Here is a 25,018-nt window from a genome sequence, read left to right as displayed (position 1 = left end):
TAATTGTTTCTTTTGCTTTAGGTACAGCGTGATTTTTATTTTGCTGATTAATTTCTCTCAAATTCATTAGTTCTATCATTTAGAAATCTAGAAGCTTGTATGGATGTTAAAGCTGCTAGCAGCGTAAATGTAAAAAAAATGTATTTTATTAAGTTGTGTTTTATTGTAGCAACGGATTACAGTGAACGAAATCTTTAAAAGATAATTACCAATGTTTTTATATCACTTTCCAAATCTCTTTAAAGTTAAGGAAGACATTTAAAGTTAAGAAAGAAGAAAGCTGACTGAATTGTTACGTACTATTTAAAACAACACAATATGCATAAATAGCAAACATTAGCTAAACATGAAATGGTTTTCACTTTCTTGGTATTTTTTTTTCAGACGTGATGTCTTAGCTTATAGTGCTTAGTATGCAAATTTTATTTATATTATCATAAATTTTGCGAGTATATAACGATGGTCACAAACCTATATAAATATAGAGGTATTTAAGTATTTTATATAAAAATATTTTTTTTATATTTGCTTTCTGACATTCCAAATTAAAACCTGAAAATAAATGCTCTCTCTGAAGCATTTTATTTATTTTGTCGATGTTGCTTAGTACTCTTTTTGCAAGAACTCTGCAACAAAATCTCTTAGCAGCTTTTATTAGTATTGTTATTACTTATGGGATATTAACATTATAATTCATGCATGCAACCACCACATGCCCGTTGATGAAATGTGGGAGAGGTACAAGTTTCAAAAACAAAAAAAAAGGAATTGCTTGTTGCAGTACTAATTTTTCTAACCATCATCGAAAACTTTACGTCTATTAATTTTCTGATTCGGTATGTAACACCTCTAAACAGCCATTGTGAAGCGTATGAAGTATAGACATTTTCGATTAGGATAAAATTACAAGTTAATTAAGTCAGTATGATTTTTGAATTTTTTGAAACCATACAAGCTCACGGAATATTATAAATAGTTCTCTTCAATAGCCGTGAAGCTGGAACAATTTTATAATGTAACTGCAAATTTCAATACATTTTTGCCACTTCTTACTACATACAGTGAATATAAATTTGAAGTTTAGCAACATTATTTTATTTATTAGGATCATATAAAAAAGCATATTTTGAGAATTATTCCAATACACATTAAAAAAAGTCTACCATTAAAAAATATATACATATATATTTATATATATGATGAACGATTAAAAGCAATGAATGCATGCAACTGCGCAGACGTACTTGTGCATGGGTAGAAATGTTGTTTTGTTTAATTAATTCTTGGAAACTGGTACGCTAGGAGTTTATTAAAATGAGCAAGTAAGACAGTTATATTCGGCGAAATTCGCACCTCGCATACCCCCACCACTATGCTGGTCGCATTTTATTCTCTAAGTTCTTTTATTTGACACCCATATCCTTGGTATTATTAAGAAAAAATTACTTGCGGCATCAATTACATTCATTTTAAAATTAACCCATTTTTGGACAGATAATATATCTTCATTTGAGGAGTGTACAAAATAGTTTTAAACGTTTTGTCTTGCTTGCTTTATAGTAAATGAGCATTAAATCCCAAAAGGCGATAAAAATTAAATTTAATTACTCGTAACTTTCTTTGGACATCGCCTGATTGGTTCCATTTTTGGATCTAGAGAGAGAAGTATCTCGTAAAGTAAATGTGGAAAGTTTTAGCTTGCTAACTTTAATAATTTCCGAATAAGGAGCAAAAATCCAAAAATTTTTGTTAGAAAAAACTAAGTTGCGTTCAATTCACGGTCCCACTGCGCGCTTCTGCTCTGACCAATATGTCCCATTTTCATTACCAACCTGTGGGCAGAAACTTCCAATGTTTCTACCAAATTTTAAGTTGATATCTTCATTTTTGCAACCAAGAGAGTGTTAGAAATACACGCCACGGACGGCACAACTCAGAATTTCACGCTAATCGCTTTATGCGGTCTCTGAAGTTTTCATTTGAGTGTTACATATATTATGGAAAATGAGTATACTCCCACCTCACAGCGGGAGGTATAAAAAGAGAACGGTAGAATCTAATAGCTTGGGCTAGAATTGGCAATCTCATAATGGTCGTAAATATATTCATTTTCGAAGAAGAAAAAAAAATTAATTTTTATGGTATGAGTGACCGTGAAACCTAATTAATTAATTTGAAATAAGCTTCATGCCTTTTTTTAAATGAGACTTAAGTATTAAAATGTTTAATTATGTTAAGAGTGCTCGTCAGTATATTTTGTTGTTATAAATGCATTATAACTATAATAATTATTATTTACCCGATAGCCACAAGCAATCGTCATAAGTTAATGGCAACTAAAATTATTAAAACGCAGCAGTACCTTAAATTGGAAGAAGTGATGATAACGCGTTTTGATGTCTTAATAACTTAATCGATTTTTAATAATTCACTTTAAAAATCTTTGAACGGGGTTTAAGATTTTCTTTTTTAATAAGACTTTATGAATTCGTTTTAAAAACTTCTTAAAAATTTATTGACTTTAAATGAGAAAAAATAAATCTTTTTTCCTTTGAATAAAGTGTTTTGAGCGTCTATAACAAAAAGTTGTATTCTTGAAATTTTGAAAATAGTAGTGTTAATATTCTTTTAGCTTAAGCAATTCAGGGTTGTTTGTATTAAAGACTCAGTCAGCCACTTTAGAGGGGATATTTTTCGTTCGCGTAAATAATCAACCACTAATCCCTTTAAATCTTTTTTAACTGACGATTAGGATACAAGAGCGCTCTCGAAACTTATGTGCTTTGCAAAATTATTTGATTTCTATAATACAATAAAAGCAAGAAGGCTTCTTTTTTTGATTCCCTATTGTATAATAAAAATAGTGTTTATTAAACTCAGGCAACATTTTTATTTAAATTTTTATAATAGAAGTCATCATAAAAGAAATAAAATTTCTTTATAAATTTCAGCTTGCTTACAAATTATTATTACTTACATGCTATTTATCTGCTAAGGATATATAGAGAGAAACTAAGACTGGATGCCTTTGTTCTGTGTCTGTAAAGCTACTTCTGACGCACCACTTCCTATACAGAGTATACTAAGTTATTGCACATATGTAACACGTAAAGAGACTTAAAACAGGCCCACATTTTCTTTACAGTTCGATTTAGAACATTTATTTAAATCCTTTTAAGATGCATGTTTGCACCGTTTCAATAGTTAACCCCTAGCGACTACACTGGTTGCAAGTACGCCTCGGTTCTGTATGTGTATATGCTTTCTTTACTTATACATACATGGAATTTGTTCTTTTCATTTTCAATACTTGATAAAAGTTAATATTATTTATTTTCAGAGTCTATTCTCTCGGCTTTTATTTTATTGTAGCTGAATTGCTTATGTTAATAAGCAAACGAAAGAAGTCCGTCTTTTCGAATTTTTGTCCTTGCGCCTGTCTGTCGCTTTGTCTACATGGTGTCTATCTATTGTTGTAATTTTAGGTTTAACCTACAGATCGCCAAGTTGGACTATTGCGGCATGTTAAATTGATCACAAAAATTTATATCAAATGGGCCAACATTTTTAACTCTTTCCCATACAGTTGTTCACATGAAAATGAAGCCTTTATATGACAAAAAGATCTAGTTTTCAATAACTCGTAACGAAAATTAATTCATATAACAATAATTTGAAACTTAAATTACGTAGAAACTAATTTAACTCCATAGTTCTATTCTTCGTACCCTACACCATATCTACACCATATGTTCTCAAACGTGAAACATAAGCTTTCGTATAACAAAAATCTATAATTTTTAAAATTCTAAAGGATGAAAATTGATTCATGAAAAAAAAAACTTGGAGCATGTAGGTTTTTTTGCACTCGACCTTATATATGCGTTTTCACGAAAAGTTTGTTTTATGTGTAATTTTTTTTTATTTTATCATAAAAATAAATAAAGCATTGTGTAAGGCGAATCAGCGTAGGGTATATATTTATATAATATTTTTGGCTGTTTGGTGGAATAATAATGATGACTTGAAACCTTTGTGTGGAAAAAAACTTTATTTACCTCTTATCGAACCATGATCAGTCTTTGAGTAAAATGTGGGCTTTGAACTTAGACTTTCTGATGAAGTATATACAGCTTTTGTATAACATTTTATGTGTACATGGAGCTTGTTTGGATATACAAATGAATTAATGCTATAAACAAAAACAGAAAAATATTATTTATTTCCATGATTTTCAGAAGAGCGAGTAAGAGTCAAATCGTGGTATGGTTAAAAACACGTAGTACGATTAGGGTTAAGGTTAGGGTTACAATGTTTCATGAATATTCTCGTCGGTTTAAAAAGATTTGATAATCACTTGAATTGGAAATTAATAAAAAATTACTATATGTTGAAAGTTTTTTGCTTTTTCTGCTTTTTTTGCCTTTCCAGTGTTAAATAACTATTTCATAAATAAAGTTTTTGGAGCAAGCTAACAAATCATCTATGTCCCCAACCGTTTAACGATGGTTACAAAAAAACTATATATACTTAATTTGGACTGAATTGTTTAACGCCTTGTGATGCACGACATTTAAACGCAAGGTGAATCTATCACTTTCATCATCATAATATTTCAGAGCATCCCCTTTTTATGGTTTGCCAGCGCTTTATATCTTCTGCTTCCAAATCTGTATGACTCGATTCAGGTATTCACGCTAATCAAGAACGTGTAAAGATGCTTTGTGGGATCAATTCATATTTCATAGGTTACAAATATTTGACGTGTGTAATATAACGGTCTGATGAGTATGAAAAGCTTACCGTATTGCTTGTGAGCGCATAACTAAAAGTGTGTCTGTACATATTTTCTTATATTTATAATCCTCTTATATCGTACATTCCTAAATATAGACCATGCATTGCAAAGAATTTAATTGAAAGTACTCTCCATGATACAGCTTTTAATTAAATTAGCCTTCTTATAGCGCTTTTTATCTCGAACTGAACACCTTTAAATCGACTAGACATCTAAAGTGTTAAGTAGAGGAACAAAAAAAATCATTAGGCATTATGAGTAGCCGAGTAGGTAAAAATCGCGACTACTAAATCAGTGTTTGCGGATTGATATCTTAAGTGCGGTAGAGTTCACTTTAGCCGTGGTCGTGGCGAGTACTCGGTCGGTACAGGCACAACACCTTCCGATTGACCAAAATCATTTACTAGATTACAGTGAGCATTTCCCTATTCCTTTCTCTTTCCCCACTTCTTTCTGACCTGCAACATGTTACATTCACAGCTGACCTTCTCTGAGTGATCGGTTAACCTAAAATATAACAAATGTATAAAAGATAACGGTGGTTGTTAATATTCACATTCGCGATCGGGAGATAATATGGTTTTTTCCGTATTCGATAAGCTAATTCCAACTTGCCGTTTTACGAACAGTGTTGTGATCTATTTAATTTTTACGAAAAGACATCTGATCATTCGCATCAAGCTCGTTGGGATGCCAACCGATTAGAAGCACCGAATTTCGTTTATTTTTGCAACATTCTCATAGCAGACTGTCGTTTATTTTTGGCTTCATAAGTTTAAATTTAAGATTCCTCATCTAAGCGGTTTTCATTTTGATTCGCGACTGAATTGTTGAAGCATCTACTCAGACCACATAGTTACGCAAGGCCGACTATTAAATATTTAAATCACTTCGTCTACTTTCATCCTTCATCTATTTCCGTGATCAAATCAGAAAATTATATCTTATATCCACGTAAATGCAAGGCCCTCAAGGAAGTCCTTATACAGGAGCGCGCTGAATGGTGAATTGACATATTGTAAATTTAACAAAAGTCATTTTCTTGTCAAAGATATAATAATAATCCTTTGCCAACAATGGTTAATAAGTACGAGAATTAGACTTTAATACCACGTAAAAGCACGATTTTCATGAGAACGGTTATAGGGGATAGGGTCCAAAAAATAAATCTAGATGGATCAAACTTGTTACAGCTAAAAAAAATATTAAAATTTTAAGCTTTTTGCCATACAAAGGCACACTTTTGTATAAATGGCGATATCAATTTAGAATGTCACAATAGTATGACTTAGCGAAGGCGTTACATACCGAGCAGTCATAAAAGTAGCGCGACCCAATGCATTTTCAAGAGGCTTCATCACCACACCATAATATACTATACTATAATATGTTAGCGTACCCAATTTCGTTAAAATATCTTAAAAATTTGCAAAATGCATGAGGGCACATAAGGTAGCCAGTTGCACAGACAGAGAGACATGATTAGAGCAATTCGAAAAATACTTGTGAATCGATCGATATAATAAGAGGTGAGTATCGTAAATCCTGCGGGGTGTTGCAATTATATCCGCGCAATTTTTATATTCTATATAACAAGTGGTGTAGGATGCAAATATATTGATTTCAGTAACATACATTTTTATTCCATATAAACATTTGACAAGTAATTATATCTAGATTTTCTCATGGTTTAAAATTGAGCAAATTAAATAAAATCAAATATGATTAAATGCGCTTCTAATATGTTTAAGCTGCTATGCAAGCATTGCCTGTGCACAAGTAAGATTAATTATGTACATATACTTTCAAATACACTTTCAAATCTTAAATCACTTCATTTCACATTGTTATTGTATACCTTTAGAGATTACACACTTTGAGACCGGTATGTAGAAATCCTTTCTTTTTTATGTATTAGTAGCGAATTATTAGCACATGCAGTTACACGTACATGTGTGTTTGTGTTTCCTTGTTGCGTTTAAAGGTTGTTTTACACAACATTTCTTTACTTTATTTTCTTCCTTTTAGTTTTTCAACCAATTATACGTATCTATGTATATATATAAAGAAATTTCTACGACGCATTTGAAACTATTGTAGATATGTTTGTTTATACATACAGTATAGTATTTTCTTTTACTTTCACTTTCTAAGAAACGCTAAACGAACATAAAAATTGGAAATGTTACTGTACATACACACATACATATATACAATAAGCGATAAATGCACGTATATACGTTCGTTTATACGTACACAAGTAGGTATACCTACGTACTTTTCAGCATCATCGCAAAATATCAAAAAAAAAAAATTGAGAAGAAACAAAAAAAGTGCAATAAATTTTACTACTTTTTTTAAAATGTTGTATGCGGTTGTCAGTATCTGTGCATTTTTCTTAAATATGCTCATAAATATTTCATACTGTATACTGTTATTATATTGGCGGGACTTTGGTTGCTAATGGTGCGTTTATATCCATTTACTTTTTTTTTTTTTTAATTTATCTTTTACGCACATAAGCACAGAAGTATCTATGTTATATACTTATGAGCCTATATATCATTAAATTCATATATACACATGTTTATAAAAGGAAACTGAATTGTAAATGCGATGAAGCATATACATGAGGTACACATGCATATACTGCAATAACCTTAGTTATTATTGCTATTGAATGTATTGTCGATGTCAATAGATAGATCTAAATGCATGGGGGATATTTAACTAATAAAATTCAAGTTGCAGTAATTACGTTATTGCGCGCGTGCATGCCTGAAACAAAACTCTGCTAATATTTTAATTAATCAAGCATACCAGCGTCTTTAACATGCAGTTATGTTTGCGATGTCATATAGTATAGTAGCGCGCACAACAACAATGTTGCAACACCATGTTAGCTTGATAAAGTTATTTATACATAAGCATTAAGGTAATTGCGCATACGCTTGTTTTTGTGCCTGCAAGATGCAAATAATGTTTATACATGCATCTGTTAATTTTATAAAATATCTCATCTGAAAAATTTGCTATAAAACTCTTCTCACAAAATTTTGCAAGTGTGTTGTTTAGTTATTTTAATAAAAACTTAATGACGCATGTGTACTTATTATTATATTAATTTTTTACACTTAAAATCGGCAAACATTTTGTTAATTCATTTATACATTGCTTCTTAGAATGCTAAAGAATTGCTCATTCGCTTAAAGGAATATTTATACTCGATCTCATGTGATACTGTCTAAAAACGTGATTAAACGCAAATGTAATCTTTTTGCTTCATTTTAATTAAATTAATTTTTTACCTTCCATGCGTCCGATTAAATTAAGTATTACCTAATTGTTTATAATTATGTAGTTTTTAATTATTTGCATACTTGGGTTTATTTGAAATCGAACTTTTTGTTTCCCCTTTTTGTCTTTGTCTTTTTCTTTCTCTTGATTCCGCTTTCTATTCCGCTTTTCTTGATAAAATAAGAAGGAGAAAAACATTATATATTGATTCGTTTAGGTTATAATACACCACACGTAAAACATTGTTTTCATGTAAAGACATACTTCTCATGAAAGCCCGCATATTAAAGGATTTCCAAAATACAATATGGCGTGATCCAAATTTAGCAAACTTTATTTACTTCTTAAATACGTTATCATTTTTTAATCTTCCTTAAAAAAAGAATAGTCTTAGTCTTAGACTTTCTCTCCATGTAACGGCTTGCTTTTCACAATAACCGTTATATGTATTAGGAACTAAAAAATAGATCTATGTGATTCAAATTCCCTACCGTTAATTTTGGTGCCAAACTACTACTAGGGGTCAATTTTCATCTTAGAATATTATAAATTAAACATTTGTTTGAAGGGGTTATTATGCGTGACAATTCTTACATGGAATGGGATCTTAGAAATAGTGGTTTAAATTTGATCCACTTAATTTTTACTTCAAATTATTCTCATGAACATATTTCCATCATAAAATATTAAAAATTAAACATTTTTTGGAAGACTTACTATTCACGAGAAATGTTGTATGGCTTGGGGTCCAAGAAATATCAACCATGTGGTGCAAATTTGTTTCACTTAAATATTATTACTTGGCCAATTCTGTCGGGAAATTTTGAAAATTTGAAATATTTATAATATAAGGACTTCCCAATATAGGGCGCTATATAGGGAGTGCTCGAAAAAGGAAACCGATTCAAATCATTTTCAATAGTGTTCATCCTTGGGTCAAAAAACATCAGTGTACCACATTTCATCAAAATATCTCAAAAATTTGTGATCTGTACGTGGAACACGAGAACACATGGACAGATATCAAATAGACAGACAGGCTTATATTGATTTAGAAAATGATCGGTATAATAAAAGGTGAGTCTATCACGAGCCATTCTTGGTGTTACATACGACCGCACTAACTTAATATACCCTGTATTGCGGGTAGTGTAGTGGTGTAGGGTATTATGATTCAACTAAATCTTCTTCACCAGCAATTTCTTTGTTTTTATAGGTGTAATCGACAACCCATAATAATCAAGAATTTTATGAAGAAATAATTATAGGCGCGGTTAAAATTTAAACTAGATCAAAAATTTGATTTTCCGCTTATAACTAAGTGGAATGGATACTTGAGACATTAAACGGGTTTTTCTTGAAACGATATTATTGAAGTTTAGTTTACTAAATTTTATAATGAGCATGGTAGGGTTTTTTCGATAACTGAAAGTTTGTCGGTCGCATAGCCGATTTTTTGCAAAAAAATGAAAACTTTGAATCGCCGCCTTCTTATTCAATGTTGTGTTTAATTTTTGAAAAATGTACTCCATGTTCTCAGAGATTTGTTTTATATTTACCGAAAATGTTTACTGTGTTGCTATAGGTATAAATGTATGAACTGTAGAGGTACGGCTTTTCAAAATGATGTGTCGATTTGTTTAAAAAGTTTTTTACTCACATTAAGACGGCCGTCTGCAGAAACTTGCATGTTAACATGGGTTTTCATTTTTATATCCTAACCTGTGATACATATGTACTGGTGATTCAAGTGTATATTAGGTTTCTGCGGATGTATACAACACCAAGAAGGGCTTTAGATAGATTCACCTTTTATTATATCGATTGATTCAGAATCATTTTCTGAACCGGCTTAAGCCGTTCATTTATCCGTCTTGTTTATATATATAATTATATATAATATGTATATCGGTCTATATATATATACCGATCACTTGAGCGGTTTTGAGCCGATTTAATTCTCAGCCAGTTGAATTTGCGGTAAGACGACGTAAACAATTTTATTCGTTATCTACTTCAAGTTATGCTTCTTATAACCTCCAGCGATACATCAAAACTTCAAAGACACTATAAACGCATTCACGTCGCCGTAAAAATTAAGGAATCATCTTTAATTTTTGAGTTATATTCGGTAAAAGATCAGGTAACACTTAGATGGATAAAATCCACCACGCCCAATACTATAGCACATAAAAAATGTTTTTTTTTTTTCAGTTAAATAAAAGTACTAGATATAGATTATCCGATTATGACCGGATGTCATCTTCTTATTTGTCATTTTTTACTCCCTTCGCAATATTTAAAACCACACTTTAGAAATCTCTAAACGCACGTTCATTTTGCATATGTGATGAACTTAAAATTCAAAGTCGATTTAACTATGTCCATCAGTCTTTTATTAGCTTTCTTCTAGATGTAAAATAGAAGTTTGACAAATGCAGCCCCAGCTGAACTTCTTCAGCGTAGTAGTAAAACACATCTGATTTTTTTACGACGGTACCTGCAGCTGTTAATGAAATGAAGAGAGCTCTAACAATTTCAAGGTTTTTTTTTCCTTTATAAAAAACTATCGTAGTTAGCAGTTTTGAGTTCTTTGTAAATATTTATCAGAGTTTGCGAAAAAATTTTGTAAAAACGATCTACACAAGTTTTAGATTATAGGTCAGCGAAGCTATAAAATGTAAACTAAAATGTTTCAATGTAAATGTACTGTGAATGTGTCCGTAAAGCGATTTTTTTGTATTAAACCACGTAGACTTCTTATATGTTTTTTCAATTACTATTACTTTAGTTTTAGTTTAAATTTTTTTATAATTAACTCATTAAGATTTCATTTTTAATAGCATTTCTTTGATCCGATTTCTGTTTGATTTCCATTAAGCAGCTCTAATTAAAAACAAACAGTTATATTTAATATTTGTTAAATTATTCGAATAATTTGAAAAAAATCAATTTTTCAAATTATTTAATAATGCCTGTAACTCTTAGCCCCATCGTAGATAGTTTAACATTAGAAAAATTTCTGTAGTAGTACACTCCCGATGTTCAGTTAATATTGAAGTAATGTATTATTCATTTGCCTGCATTAAGTTATGTCTTCTAAACATTAAAAGTATTGTTGTTTTACTTTATAAATGCTGCCGCTGTTGTTGAGGTTTATGGTCATTACCACCAGTTAATTGCAAAAACAATTTAAATGAAATTTACTATGGTTTATTTAATCAAGGCATTACATGGAAAACCAGCTTTTCATTTAATTTTATCGGAGCTAGACATCTTCATTAGTGATTGGTTAGCATAACTGAAGAAATATTTGAAACATTTTTCAAATGAAATCTCTTTTTCGTATATACGGTTCCTTTCCAAAATTAAAAATTTAATAATACAAAAAGCCCCATTTATATCAAAACCACATATTAGGAGAGTAGTAATAGTAGTCAATCATAAATTGGATAATAAATATCTATGTATATGTTCGTAATTGTTCATTTAAACCTATATGCCTTTACGCTTGTCATTTGTGAGACATAAATTCATTTTAGGCCTAAACGTAAGCCTTTCTTAAACGTAAACTGGTTTTAAAACCCCTTCGTATCAATATACTTACATATGTTTCTCTTTTGCCTTTCATTTTGCATGGCTTGCGTTATATTTAATGAGAATATACTTTAATCATTTTCGTTTATATTTTAATTAGTGACAAATAATATCACGAAAATAATTTTAATATAATATACTTAAAGAAATTCTAAAATTTTAAATAACATAATGTTTTTCTTTCTTTTTATTTTAATTAAAAGAATTATTTATTAAATTTTACATAAAAAATATTTATATGTGAGCATAAAAATAACTAATAATAATAATTAATTGTACTTAAATCGCATGATCCGCTTAAAAATTTTAACATGAACAACATGCCTTTAATTTTAAAACATGAAAAGCAAGCAACAATGTCTTACCTGAAAAACGCATAATGTTATTAAAATTAGCATTTATGAGAACCAAGTCAAATTGCTTAAATTTTCCAAGAACACGTGTTCGCCCTCTTATCTATAAGGGAACACCGTCACAACCGTAAGTAAGGTATTATGAATATCTTATATATCACATGCTCAATTTTTAGTAGGGAAAGGTAATAAAATTTAAGCCGAAGATGAAATCGCGACGCTCGGATAAGTACGTTGTTGTTATAATTGTATTATTACTGTTCAACAAAAACAACAGTTTTTCATTGGAAGAAAATTGTTAGGTTGTTTTGCAGTTTCTAGTTAAGCCGCGGAGGACACATATTCTGCGTAAAATGAAAAAAATCTAAATACAAAGGATTTCATAGCTTATTACTGTACAGCACGTACTTTGGGTAATTTCAGTCAATAATTTCCACAGAAGGATGATGTGATAGATGCGTATATGTTAAGCAAGCATAGTTTGAAGTATATTGAATTTTTAAGGAATCAAAATTGTTAGAATGACGTAACGTTATTTCTATTAGTAGGTCTAATATGTTTGATATGCGTGTTTTTTACTTTTATACCCAGCACCACAGGCAGTAATAAGTATGTGCGAACGTATGTTACACCCGAAAAGACTTTCATTATATCGATCAACTCAGAAAATGATTTTGTCCCTCTGAAGTCTGATCACGAATTCTTGTGTTCATGTTAAAATTTGGTACACTCACGTGTTTAGATCCAAGGATGAACACAATTGAAATTTTGCGATCACTCGCCATATAAAGCCATATTTTGAAAAGTATATGGAAAAAAAATGGGATTTTCAAAGTTTCTCAACAAAATTCATTCTGTAATAGTATTTGGACATTATCAATTGGTATGAAATATTTGATTCGGTTGGGGAAATTTTCTGAACCCTGCCTCATATAAACGCTTCTACGAATAAAAAGATATAATTTTTAATACGTCATGGAGAAAATTAGTTCACAATAGTAATTTAACATAGAAATCAACCTTCCCGAATTTGGGTCAAGTAAATCTATTATTTTTAATATCACCGCATATCCTCCAATATATGAACTTCCGTGAAAAGTATGCCTTGGTACGAAAATAATGTGTAATTTTTGGTATATTATTAACAAAACTTGTTAATAACCAATATTAGGTGAAGCGATGTAGGGTATCTATCGGCCGGTCTTGCCCGACTTTAGTGTTCTTACTGGTTTTATAATGTTATGTACTATTTAGCTACGTTAAAGTACCGACATGTAGCAGAGTAGGTGTGCCGAGAATATGCAGGATGGATTACCTTGATGCGTTTCTACGAAATCTTCGTTAAGAAAATGATTTCATTAACATGGCAATGGCATGGAAAACACTATTCACGTTTTATTGGTTATCCTTGCGAATACCGGTACTTTTGCTGGTATATGTTACAAAAATTTAATGCATATATATATCTTAGCATATTCTTCTATTGCATTCAGTTTACGTTTCGAATCGGTTACAAACATTTATTTTCATGTCATTAGAACTAAATTTTAATAATTTTTTACTATTCACATATTCGCTTGTATTATATATAAGATGGTTAATGTCAGTCAATTACTGGAAAGTGACGTTTACAACTATAATTCGATTGAGGACAGTAAGTTTCTAAAGAAAAATAACAGAATTGTGTCAATTAAGGAGTTTATTTTAATAATAGATACAATACGTCTTCCACTTAACACGGCTGTGTACCCAACTTTTTTTTCCTTTTGTTTTTAATCTGAAATTTCATTGAGAATAAAATAATTTAACAAAATATGTACGGTGTTGTATCGAAATCATATTTTAAGGTGTAAAATATTATGATGGAAATGTTATTATGAAATCCATGCACATATGTATAATGTATATATGTATAAATGAAAAAGTTAAGTTAACTTCAAGTTTTCATAAAAAAAAATATATATATATATATATATATGAAACTGAAAATTATGATGAAATATATTTACAAAATATAATGACGATGATTACAATATTGATTTTCATCAAAAATGATTTCTTTTCTCAAGGTTGGTTGAAATGATAAAACAATATGGGAAAGCAGCTGTAAAAAATATATATCCGTGCGAATTTTAAACGACAAAAGAAATTTTCCTTTGCCAACTAAACCGTTAATAAACAAAAATTGCAAAAAGGAAAAATGATCATTCAGCAAATATATTATTATACCCACCACAGAAGGATAGTGGGTATATTCATTTTGTCATAATGTTTGTAACAGCCAAAAGAAGGCTTTAGATACCTAATAAAGTATGAAATTCTGAATTGATTAAGCCATGTCTGACTGTCAATTCTTTTTGTTGTAAAAATAAAGGTATCATCTTCAAATTCGGAAGAAAATAGAATTTTTTGCACACAGGTTGGTATTGAAAATATACCAAGTTGGTCAGAGCACAAGCCCGCAGCGAGGTACATAAAAGATAGAAGCCTGATTTTTCCACATATACTTTACGAAAACCTCTACTATTAATGTGCTAAATTGAAAAAAATTGTCCATGCCCACACAATATCATAATTACTTAAGCTTTTTTGATAAATTTTTTTTTCACTTTTGGAGAGTTTATGCTTATTAATGATAAGGTAAACAAGACGGAATGTTTAAAGCTGTTTTGTATATACCTCAAGAGAAGATATATTATCTGCTATATGATTATGTAGGACTCTTACTCCTAACGATATTTTTTAAGGAAGTAAAAGGTTCAAGATAAATGTCATCCCATGCACTATTTTTATGTTAATAAATAATAGCATGGAGCTTTCAAGATTTCAATGGATAACTTTTTTACTTGTTTTTATCTTGCATATAATTTGCATGACTCTCTAAACACGCTAGATATTTGTCCTTTAGTCTACATATTTGCTTTTGAAGATTTTTTGAAGGTTTAAATGATTTGCTGCTAAACTTAACATGCGATTAGAGTTACCCTTTGAATTATCATAAAGGATTGGTTTTCCAAAATCTATTGTAGCGCAATAAAATGCAACAAACGACGCTCATCAACAACATCAATGCTAAAATCGGGCTTCCAACTTTGGAAAATAGACTCCAAAGAATCATCCGGGAATTTCTTAACCCATGCAATATTATAGTTCAAGAAAATGTTGCGATGGTGAGGAAACCGTCGCTCCAAGTATCTTGCATAGATTTAGATTCAAATGTTATGGTAATTCACTCTCAGCATATGAAAACAGTATACATCCAATCATGTCTTCAGAAAATTACAGAACATAGAAAACTTACATTTTGGAAATAACAGGTGCCAGTAAATATTGCAGGATAACTCGAAAATAATCATATTTTAAACGAAAGAGCTTTAACATCTACAACCGGGCCTAGAGCCATCCTTCAAGTCAGAAATTATGCTCGTAATCGAAAGCAATTATTATGGCTGATAATCTGTTGGTCATAAGAGTTGTTTCAAACTTAAAGGAATGGCATCGCCACTTATGGTTCTCAAGTCATATTGGCGTCTTGGAAAATGAATAAGCTGGATGGTAATAATGGATGAATTGATGGATGGATATATTAGAAGAAAAAAAATTTTAGACCAAATTAATGAAAAAAATTGACAAAACTGCCGTCCGCTCTAATCTAACGTTAATTCTAATCCTGTTTCTTCATTGGCAAAATTAAAAACCAAATATTCGCAAGGATTCGCTGTGGTCCTATAATTGCAATACACCAAAGGATCCTTAAAAAATCTAATTGTAGAGAAACTACGCATTTGAACAACACCCCCGAACACATACCCCGAAAGTGCACATTTGGCCAGACCAACCTTATGGAAATCTTGAACGTACATACAAACAGAAAATAATATCAAAAAAATATTCAATGTTATAAAAACGACTAGATTAACCATTTAGCCATTGGCGTCGTTGAGTTTTAGCTAGCGCTAGTGCTAAACCCACTAAAAATGTTAAGGCTTAATTTCTTTGAGATTAATAAATAATAACGATAACAATTATTTGGCTACTTCAAAAAGTCTTTGCCCTCACAAATCAAATATCCAATTTTTTGACAACCTATGCACAATGTTCATTATTACTCGAGTAGTGTTAATAGCATTTTGCAGAAATGGAAAAGCCAAAAAGAAACATTTTAATTAGTCAGGTTATGTCGATTGCCATACCCTATAATTTTATAAATACGAAAATGTACAAAACCATTTAAGTATCGGGGAAGAAATTAATTCATATACTTAAGAGGTTGTCCCTTTAGCGTAAGCAATGAGATTGCTTCAGCGCGTTTGAAATGAAAATTACGATTTCAACAATTTTTATCGAGAGGTACAAATAATGTTAATCACTAATGAAAACCATATATATAATAGGTTTCTTGTATCTAATAACTCTATAAATGTTAATATTCACTCAACATTTCTAATGATGATATTTGAATTGTATTTTATAGATGAAAACGATGCTGATCGTTTCTTTACCATGTGTTTATTTTTCAGATTTGCAATTGGCCGCTGAATTGGGTAAAACATTGTTGGAGCGTAATAAAGAGTTAGAGACCCTTTTAAAGGAATATAAGCACACAATTGAAGAGCAAGAACAGGAAATTGTGGTAAGTGTATCTGCATTATTATGATAATAATCATTGTAATTTTATTATGAATAACATTATCAACACCAACAATAATAACTATACTACTTCCCTAAAGCTCTACTTACGTTGATTGCAATCGTTTTCTGCATCTAAAAAATGCAGAAAGCAAAAATATAGAGAGATTTGCATTTTCTTAAACGTCAAGCTTACACGAGGCACTTGTTTGTTAAACTAGCAGCCCTATTGGTAAAATCTATACAAATTATTATTTTTTTTTTCTTTTTGTCTTTCGATTATTGTCTGCTTCGGTTGTTTTTAAAAATTTGCTTATTTTGCTTTTTTAATGCATCATTGCTTCACGTCCATCCTATAAATTCAATCTTAATTGTTGGCGCCAAAAACCAATTAATAATCGTCAGAGTTCAATGCTTAACTGGTTCAGCCAAACCAACTTAGTAGCCAATCAATCCGTTAAAGAAATGCTTATATATTCCTAACAACAACAAAAAAAAAAAAGAATTCAGATAAAGAATACAAAATATTTTAGGCAAGAAAAGAGAGAACTGTTTCTCGCTCATGCAACCCAAGTTACAAATTGTGCAAGTATTGCAATTCGATTGTTGCTGCAGCGGACAAGCATGATTGCTTCGGCTGAAAGCCCAGTTTCCATCAAGAAATTTTCTATAGTCACAACGCATATGAATGTGGCATTGACACGTTTAGAGTTTTCAAGACTTTCCGACAGTCAGTCAATCGTTGCATGCCATTAATCCCATTAACACCTTAAAGACCCATAGCAAAATGGGTAAGTGATATTTTTACTCTGCTATTTAATCTTTCACTCTGTGCCAGAAATTCATCGCTGGCAATTACAAGAGTATTTTTAAAATTCAATCTATTTCTGACCCATTTATCAAAATTTACTTTTGCATAAATACAATTACATATATACGTAAAATTATTATACGTATGGTATAGTAATTTATGTATATATATAATATATATGTCAGTGAATCTCTTTATCTTAAGTTTAAGGGTATTTACTTATAGTTATTTACTTGCATTTCTGCGCATTTGTTGGGAAGATCATTTAGTTCATTCCTTTCATTGAATTTATTTTATAGTATTTGAAAAAACACACAACAGCCTTACGTGAAGTCAATGATTCCCGTCTTAAGGTTTACGAACAATTAGAAGTCGGTATTCAAGAATTGGAACGAGCAAATCATCGTTTACTTGTTGAAAATACCAGCGATAAGAAACATATTAAAACGTAATTGTTTTTGCATTTTATTGTCAAAGTAATTATTTATTATTATTAAACTCTAACGATAAAAATCATTTTGTAGGCTTTCGAATAATACTGAAACCCTTGAGGGACGTTGCGAGGAATTAACAAAGCAATTAGAAGAAGTACGTCAAGCTTTAACTGCAGAACGTCGCAAAAATGAACGCTTCTTAGCCGAGCATATCAAAGCTGATGGTAGCGATGTGACTGTTGTAAAACTAAAACACACTTCTCAAAAAAAATCTAACGAAGGGACAGTTGATACCACGCTTCCGGTTAATTATGACCCGAGTGCTACAGCGCCCGAAAATTTTAGTTTCACCTTTCAATCGTCTGTTGCTGGCCGAAATGCTAATTCCACTAGTATAATTAGTGGTGATGGCGGCGGTGATCACGAGAATTCATATAATCTGAATATGGCGTGTAGCAGTGATGGTAGTGATGAAATTATCAAACTGGTTAACGATTTGGAGTCCACCAAACGTGCTTTTATGACAGAGCAACAACGCTGTAGCGAACTGGAAGAACAGTTGGTAGCCATAAGTAAGCACTTACAATAAATTATTATATGATTTCGTTTAATGTATTTAAGCGGTTACGTTGGCAATTTATAGTTCAAGAAAACCAAACTCTGCAGGGACGTATAGCCCAATCAAGTACCACTGAGGAAATGCGATCGATGCATGATGAACTTTCTGTATTAGATGAAGTGCGGTAAGTTGTGTTTTTATGATGTTGTGGAAAATAAAATTGAATTATAAATTTATCGATTAATTATTGAAATATATTTCTTTAATTATTCCTAGTCAAGGGCAAATGTGTAGCCGTTGTTTGCGGTCAATGGATGATCGAATTACTTTCAATGATGAGCAATCATCAATGGCTCCTACCGAAGAGTGTGAAGAGGATGAGGAACGCAGCCTTCTCGGGCTGGAAAGTAACCGCGACGATAACGCTAGTGAACATTCCCAAGCAGAATATAGGCATTCTATGACTATAAAGGTAAGAATAGTTTTCGAAACACAATTTTAAATAAATCTTAGATAATTTATGGAAATCATCTCTTTATATGCTTATCACTACTAATTGATTAAATTTTTCTGATCTATTCTCCTTTTTTTATTTTATTTCATTTGCCTAAAGAATATAAAACATAACTTAAGATGATCTGATTGCATTAAAAAATTCATCAAAATTTCAAAATTGTAATCTCATCTTTATTTGCAAGAGTTATTTACTGAATTGAATTGAATCGTATACTTTAGATTAAAGGGCATTATTTCGTATCATTGTTTTTTTTATTTTCTTCATCTAATTATTTGTGCATTATCTAACACTTTCGCATTGCTCTTTCCTGAAAAATTTTCATAATAATTCATATGTATATAAGTGGGTTGCATTACTTAAAAGTATAGAGAGAGAGAGAAAAAAAGGTAATACATTTTATGCAAGGTTTGTTCAAAAAGAGAGAGGAACTCTTTATTTCTCTCGAGAAATATTTATTTATTTATCAATATATCTTTGGTGCCTTTTAAGGCAATTTGAAGTTGTGCCAGCGCTCCAGCCATCAAAACATTTCTAATCTTTATATCTATCAAAAATAAACTAAAAATGAAAAATGGTCGATAATGTCAATATATGATGGGGACGTGCGTACCAAAAAAAAAAAAAAAATTTTTTTTGAACACACCTCGTATATGAAATTGGTTGAGTAATGGATTTTTCAATACATTAGTTGAAAGAATGAAAAAGACAAGCAAAATTACATATACTCAATCCAATATATTTAAGAGTGAGCGATATGCAGACTTTAATCCAAAATATCATTTTATCGTTTCTCTCTGAGGCTTCATGAATATTTCTTCCAATATGATCAAAAATTCTGCATATTTTCATTCATGTACCATGAATAGAAGCTAAAAGGAAAAAAGAAAACTTAATTTAATTTTTTGATTCTTATGAAAGTTAGAATAAAATCTCTTTACAATTACAAGGGGCGGAGTGACAAATGGCAAAAATATCTTTTACACAGCATTTCAATGAATTATTAAAAAGACTGCAGAACATTGACTTTTATCAGTTTAATTAATGCGGATGCGATATTTACTCGGGTTAAAGAAATGTCTGAAGAAGGCCAAAGCATTTATAATTATGTTCTTAAATGTTATAGAGTGTTTTTCTGTTGAAAGAGCATCAAAATTTCACAGTATATATCCATTTTTTCACCTGTAGGTAATGATTTCTCTGTTTATTTAATGTAGCAGTGAGCTAGAAACATTACTTATACATATGTACTTCTATATAATAACTTACTTATAAATATCGCATAGAGTTATTTGGCTCTCATTGGAGTAATTTTTATTTTTGTTTTTATATATAAAAATAGATATATTTATATATATACATCCATGTATATCTATCTATATGTATATTTCGCTTTTTATTTTCCATAACATTAATATCCTTTGATGGCCCTTTATTTCATCACATTTCCTTTTCAAATTCCGCCTGTTTTATTATAGTTTTTTTTTTTTTTTATTATTTTTTTCATGGACTAATTATAATTAAATTAACGTTTCGTTTCCACACACTGAATACTGTGAACTGTTTTCATAAGTTCGTTTCACATTTTCACTTTAATCTCTGAAGACGTTTAGAGAAAAAAATTTTGATATTGCTTTTCTTTTTTTCGCTTTGTTTTGTTTTGTTTTATATAATTTTTTTTTTCTTTTCGATTTATTAGGGCAACAGGCAAGTAACAAAAGCTTGTCCGATTTGTTCAAATTCCAACACAAAGTACCTGCATGAACAATTGCCAATATCGTTTGAGTCGATTATGCTCGATATATGGCAGAAGACTGTCAAACGATTCAGTATAGTGCGTTGGGTGGCGAAAATGCTGCAATGGCCGGCGTTATTTCTAAGCCGTATGATTAGTTCCGTAGCGGACGATGAAGATTTCTCATTACTCTTCTGACGTGCCCTATATAATTTCATAGATCACTTTCAGTTGATTCGTTTTAATAATGCATTTCTTTTGTTGTTGCTGTTGTTGTTGTTTTTATACCACCACAATTACGTATACATAATCGTCGTTAAACGTTAAAGTACTTATTCATTAATTTTTTACATCCACCACTTATATATTGGAACTCAACTAACTCGGTCATATTGTTGGATTTTTTTATTACTTGCAAGTACCGGAAAGCACATATTACACAGTGATTTCATAATATATTTATATCCTTGATTCAAAAATTCTAGGGAGTTTTTCCAAATTTCAATTGACTAAATTTATGTAACGGCAAAAAACCTTAACGAAATCACTTAACAGTTACGGGAGAAAAGAAAATTTTCTTTGTTACACGTTCACTTTTATAAATAGTCAATAAATTCGCAACTGTTATTAATCTGGCATTTATCCCGATCGTTGGTTTTACGATTAAATTAAACCTCAGACTTAAGCCAAAAAGAACGGTTTTTTGTTAAAGTATTTGATGCCATCATAATTGGAATAAGAGTTCCCCATGTATTTAATTTAGTCGGTAGATATCACAAAGATCCGATTGAAAAAGCATTTCCTTTCAATGTTTATTTTTTATTCTCATTTCTTTTTATTAACAATTTCCGTTAACGGCGATGTTCTTTTCGGTTGCAAAACACAAAAACGTCACAAATAGGTATTAGGTATATATTTTAAGTGATTTTTATACGTTTGTGTATTTACTGTTTTTTTTTAATGTGCCAAGAATTAATTAATTTTTTTTTAAATCTATTTGTTTTAACTAATTGGATTTTTAGTGTATTCATTTTTATTTAGAGCTCAAATGTATTTAATTTGTTAGTAAAATAAGTCAAGGAAAACGTTTAGACTCTCAACTAACGCTTACTTATCAATTTTTCTAGTTTTTTAACCTAAATGTTTTGTTCCAAATACTTACAAGACCAACCTTCTTTAAATATGAATTTTAAGCACGCCTCTTCTTTTCACATCCTTTTTTTACAATTACGTTCATCCTTTGCTTCCGTATGGTAAACTTTTACCCTTCGTTTGTAAAATTTTCTGCAAGTCTGAAGCGTTTTTCGTTTTGTTTTGTTAGAAACAAGAGAAAAGAAAAAACAAAATTTTAAACAACATTTTTTTTAATCAAATATATTTTTATCCTATATTTGGTTTCTCATGAAAATAATTAATTAATAAATCAATTTGTCCCTAATTATTTTACATATATATAGAGTGGAAGACATTCATATAAAACATTCGAAATGTAACGAGATTGCAATTGAGACTTTTTTTTAAGCGATCTACGCGAATGCATGATCCGATTAATTTTCGATTCAAGTTAATTTATTAAAAAGATGGAACAAATCAAATTGATATGTAATGTTCTTATACGAATGTCTTCCACTGTATAAATTGTTTCGTTTTTTTTTGTTGTGAAATCGACTGCATGGTAATGTTTGTATTTTTTGTTCTTATTATTAAAATTGATCATAATAGTTATTATTGCTACTTTTATTTTTATTACTCTATTTCTTTCTCTTTATTATTATTTCTATTTCATCCAATCCGATTTCTAGTCTCTCTATTCCTATTTTAATTTTTTTCTCATTCCGGAAGTAATAAATCAAAAAAAAAAAAAAAAAAAATTTGCATCAATATATCTTAATGTCATACTGAGCTATTAATTCGATTAAAAACTTTCAAATTACGCATAATTTTCAGGTAATACCGCAAATACCTGATTCTTTGGATCTACATGCTCCTGGCAGTCCGAATCCGTATCGTGATTTGGTTGAGAAATATGAGGCTCTTTTGGAAGTACAGAGATCATCGCTGGCTCACAAAGCAAATAATGGTATGTCGTTGGCCGAAGAATTCCAATCATCTGGAGAATTCAATCAAGCTCAAAAGCGAATGTTTCAAGAGGCCGGAGGCGGGCCATCGACAAACGGCGACGCTGCTAGTAGTTGCAATGGCAGCCTTTCCAATGCCGCGTCTAGTAATGCTAAGACTCATAAGAATCGTGGACGTACTCCTACTGAATTTTCAGAAGCTGAAACTTCTTCGTCTGGCTTCTCGGATGAAACAAGCAATAAATACACGCAAACTGATGATAGGCCTGGTTACTTTCTCTGTTCTATCGGTGATGGAGAAGACTGCAAGTTTAGTATTTATGATGACGTCAGCCCCATTGATTCTCGTTTCCGTAATCGTCCTGAGTATCGTGAACTTTTTAAAGAGATTTTTGCTGTCTTAAAAAAGGCAGCCGAAAATAAAGAAGAAGGAGAAAAACTGCCTTTACTCGACGATACGCATCCAACCAGTTCCGTTGCTGTCGCTGCCAGTAAGGTGCCGCCCGTTACTCCTGCCAACGAAGAACTGCCTGTTGATTTTGGTGATGATAGCCAGAGTGTAATATCATCAGCTATTTCTGAGCAGTCATTTGCTATGTCCGAATGCATTACGAAATTAGAGCGTAAAACAGCTAAAAAGCATATAAACGAAAAGAATCAAGAAAATAAACCACCCATCGCAGCTTCGATTTCACAATTGGCCTCTTCGAATGTAAAACAAATCGTGGAGAATGGAAGAGTATTGACCCCATTGAAGCGGGAGCCATTGGACTACTTATCGGTTGGTGTTGGCGTTAAGAAAAAAAATCGTCGCAAAAATCGAAACTTTTCGAACGATCGTTCGGAATCACCTTTGGCTTTGCCTACCCCTCCACGTATTTATGTGGGAAGCGGAAAGAAACGCCGAGAAATGCGTCCATTTGTTGATACGTCTACTGCTTCCGGTTCACCAAGCCAGCAAAGTCAAAATAATTCGCCTGGCATTAATTCACGTGGTGGTCGTAATGGTACCAAATATGAGTGGAACGGTAACTCAATGATAATTTACAATCGCTCAATACGTGGACGAAATAGTGTAGACGCGTCTGCAGGCATTGAATATCGGCCCAGTACAGTCTCCCAAGACTTACATAAATTGAAGAAACTTGATTTATCATATGCAGAAGTTCTGCGACGAGCCGATGCCTGTAATCAGCATCATCAGCAACAGCAACAATTAAGAAGAAGAAGTCACCATCGCCATTAAAACTGGGAGACAGACCATATGCTCAATTCGTTTAAGTGATTGTAAATGTTGTGTCTCTGGTATAAATTACTTTTCCGCATTATATCCTCACACCCCTTATACAAACTTGTCTTAAAGTACAATAATATCCAATGAATGCCGGAGCTCATATACTCCTCCACCCTTTAAAACCAACTGCCTTTGGTTAAAATCATCGATTACCAGTTTATTATCTATTTTGCTATTGTTTCAAATTGCTTGCAGTTTTATGCAATATTTTATGTAAACTTTTTATAATCAAACACAAACAAGAAATTACTCCCCTTTTTTAATATTGAAATTTTGAAACAATCCCAAACGAGGTGAACCTGCTTACTATTTTTAGTTCAGCGCACAATCTTCATAAGAATTATTTAATAAAAGAAATTTTTTTACATTCTTCTTTTTTGTATTTCTAAAAACTTCTGTAAATAGTATGCGGTAACGAAATGGAAATCTAAAATTAAATTAACTATTTCATGTCTCTTCTACGAAAGTTTCCTCATATACTTTTGAAAACCTTCTAAGTAAGACATTTAAAAAAAAAATGATAAGCAACAACAAAAAAAAAAAAAAAAAAGAAGAAAAGAAAACAAAGAACTTCGAATAGACATCGCATTGAGATGCGTTCGCGCAATTATTCAATCGAGTAAAACATTATACGAAAATGATTAAACTAAACATTTAACTGAAAATAGTCGACATTTATATATTAGAATAAAAAGATTTTTGAAAATTTATTTAACAAATTGAAGTTTCATTTAAGATCAAATTACAATGTACAATGTTACAATGATAAAAAATTATAAAACATGCTTGAATAACATTAGTATTAAATGAGTAGCCTTAGTTTCTTAAATCAACAGTTAAATGTCAAATTTTTGTTGAAAAGAAATGGAAAAGCTTGAATGAATACAGAATGCTTCTTATCAAAATCGATTGTAACTTT

At 30.9% G+C, this 25,018-nt stretch overlaps 1 protein-coding gene across 5 annotated transcripts in view; it reads left to right on the top strand.

Annotated features, from left to right (window-relative positions):
- LOC119637716 overlaps positions 1-24,809 on the top strand; it is a 116,242-nt gene extending 91,433 nt beyond the window's left edge. For all 5 annotated transcript variants that reach the window (XM_038033924.1, XM_038033925.1, XM_038033922.1 and 2 more), the window contains 6 exons: positions 16,566-16,678; positions 17,785-17,933; positions 18,010-18,491; positions 18,563-18,662; positions 18,755-18,950; positions 22,675-24,809. In XM_038033924.1, coding sequence (XP_037889852.1) covers positions 16,566-16,678; positions 17,785-17,933; positions 18,010-18,491; positions 18,563-18,662; positions 18,755-18,950; positions 22,675-24,051 — 2,417 coding nt within the window. In that variant the 3' untranslated portion in view covers positions 24,052-24,809. The remainder of the gene's footprint in view (positions 1-16,565; positions 16,679-17,784; positions 17,934-18,009; positions 18,492-18,562; positions 18,663-18,754; positions 18,951-22,674) is intronic.
- Positions 24,810-25,018: the final 209 nt, after the last annotated feature.

The sequence above is a fragment of the Glossina fuscipes genome, unplaced genomic scaffold (assembly GCF_014805625.2).
Source record: "Glossina fuscipes isolate IAEA_lab_2018 unplaced genomic scaffold, Yale_Gfus_2 60, whole genome shotgun sequence".
Classification (NCBI taxonomy): Eukaryota; Metazoa; Arthropoda; class Insecta; order Diptera; family Glossinidae; genus Glossina; species Glossina fuscipes.
Note: the sequence above shows the minus strand (reverse complement) of the source record. Positions and strands in the feature narration are given on the sequence as shown.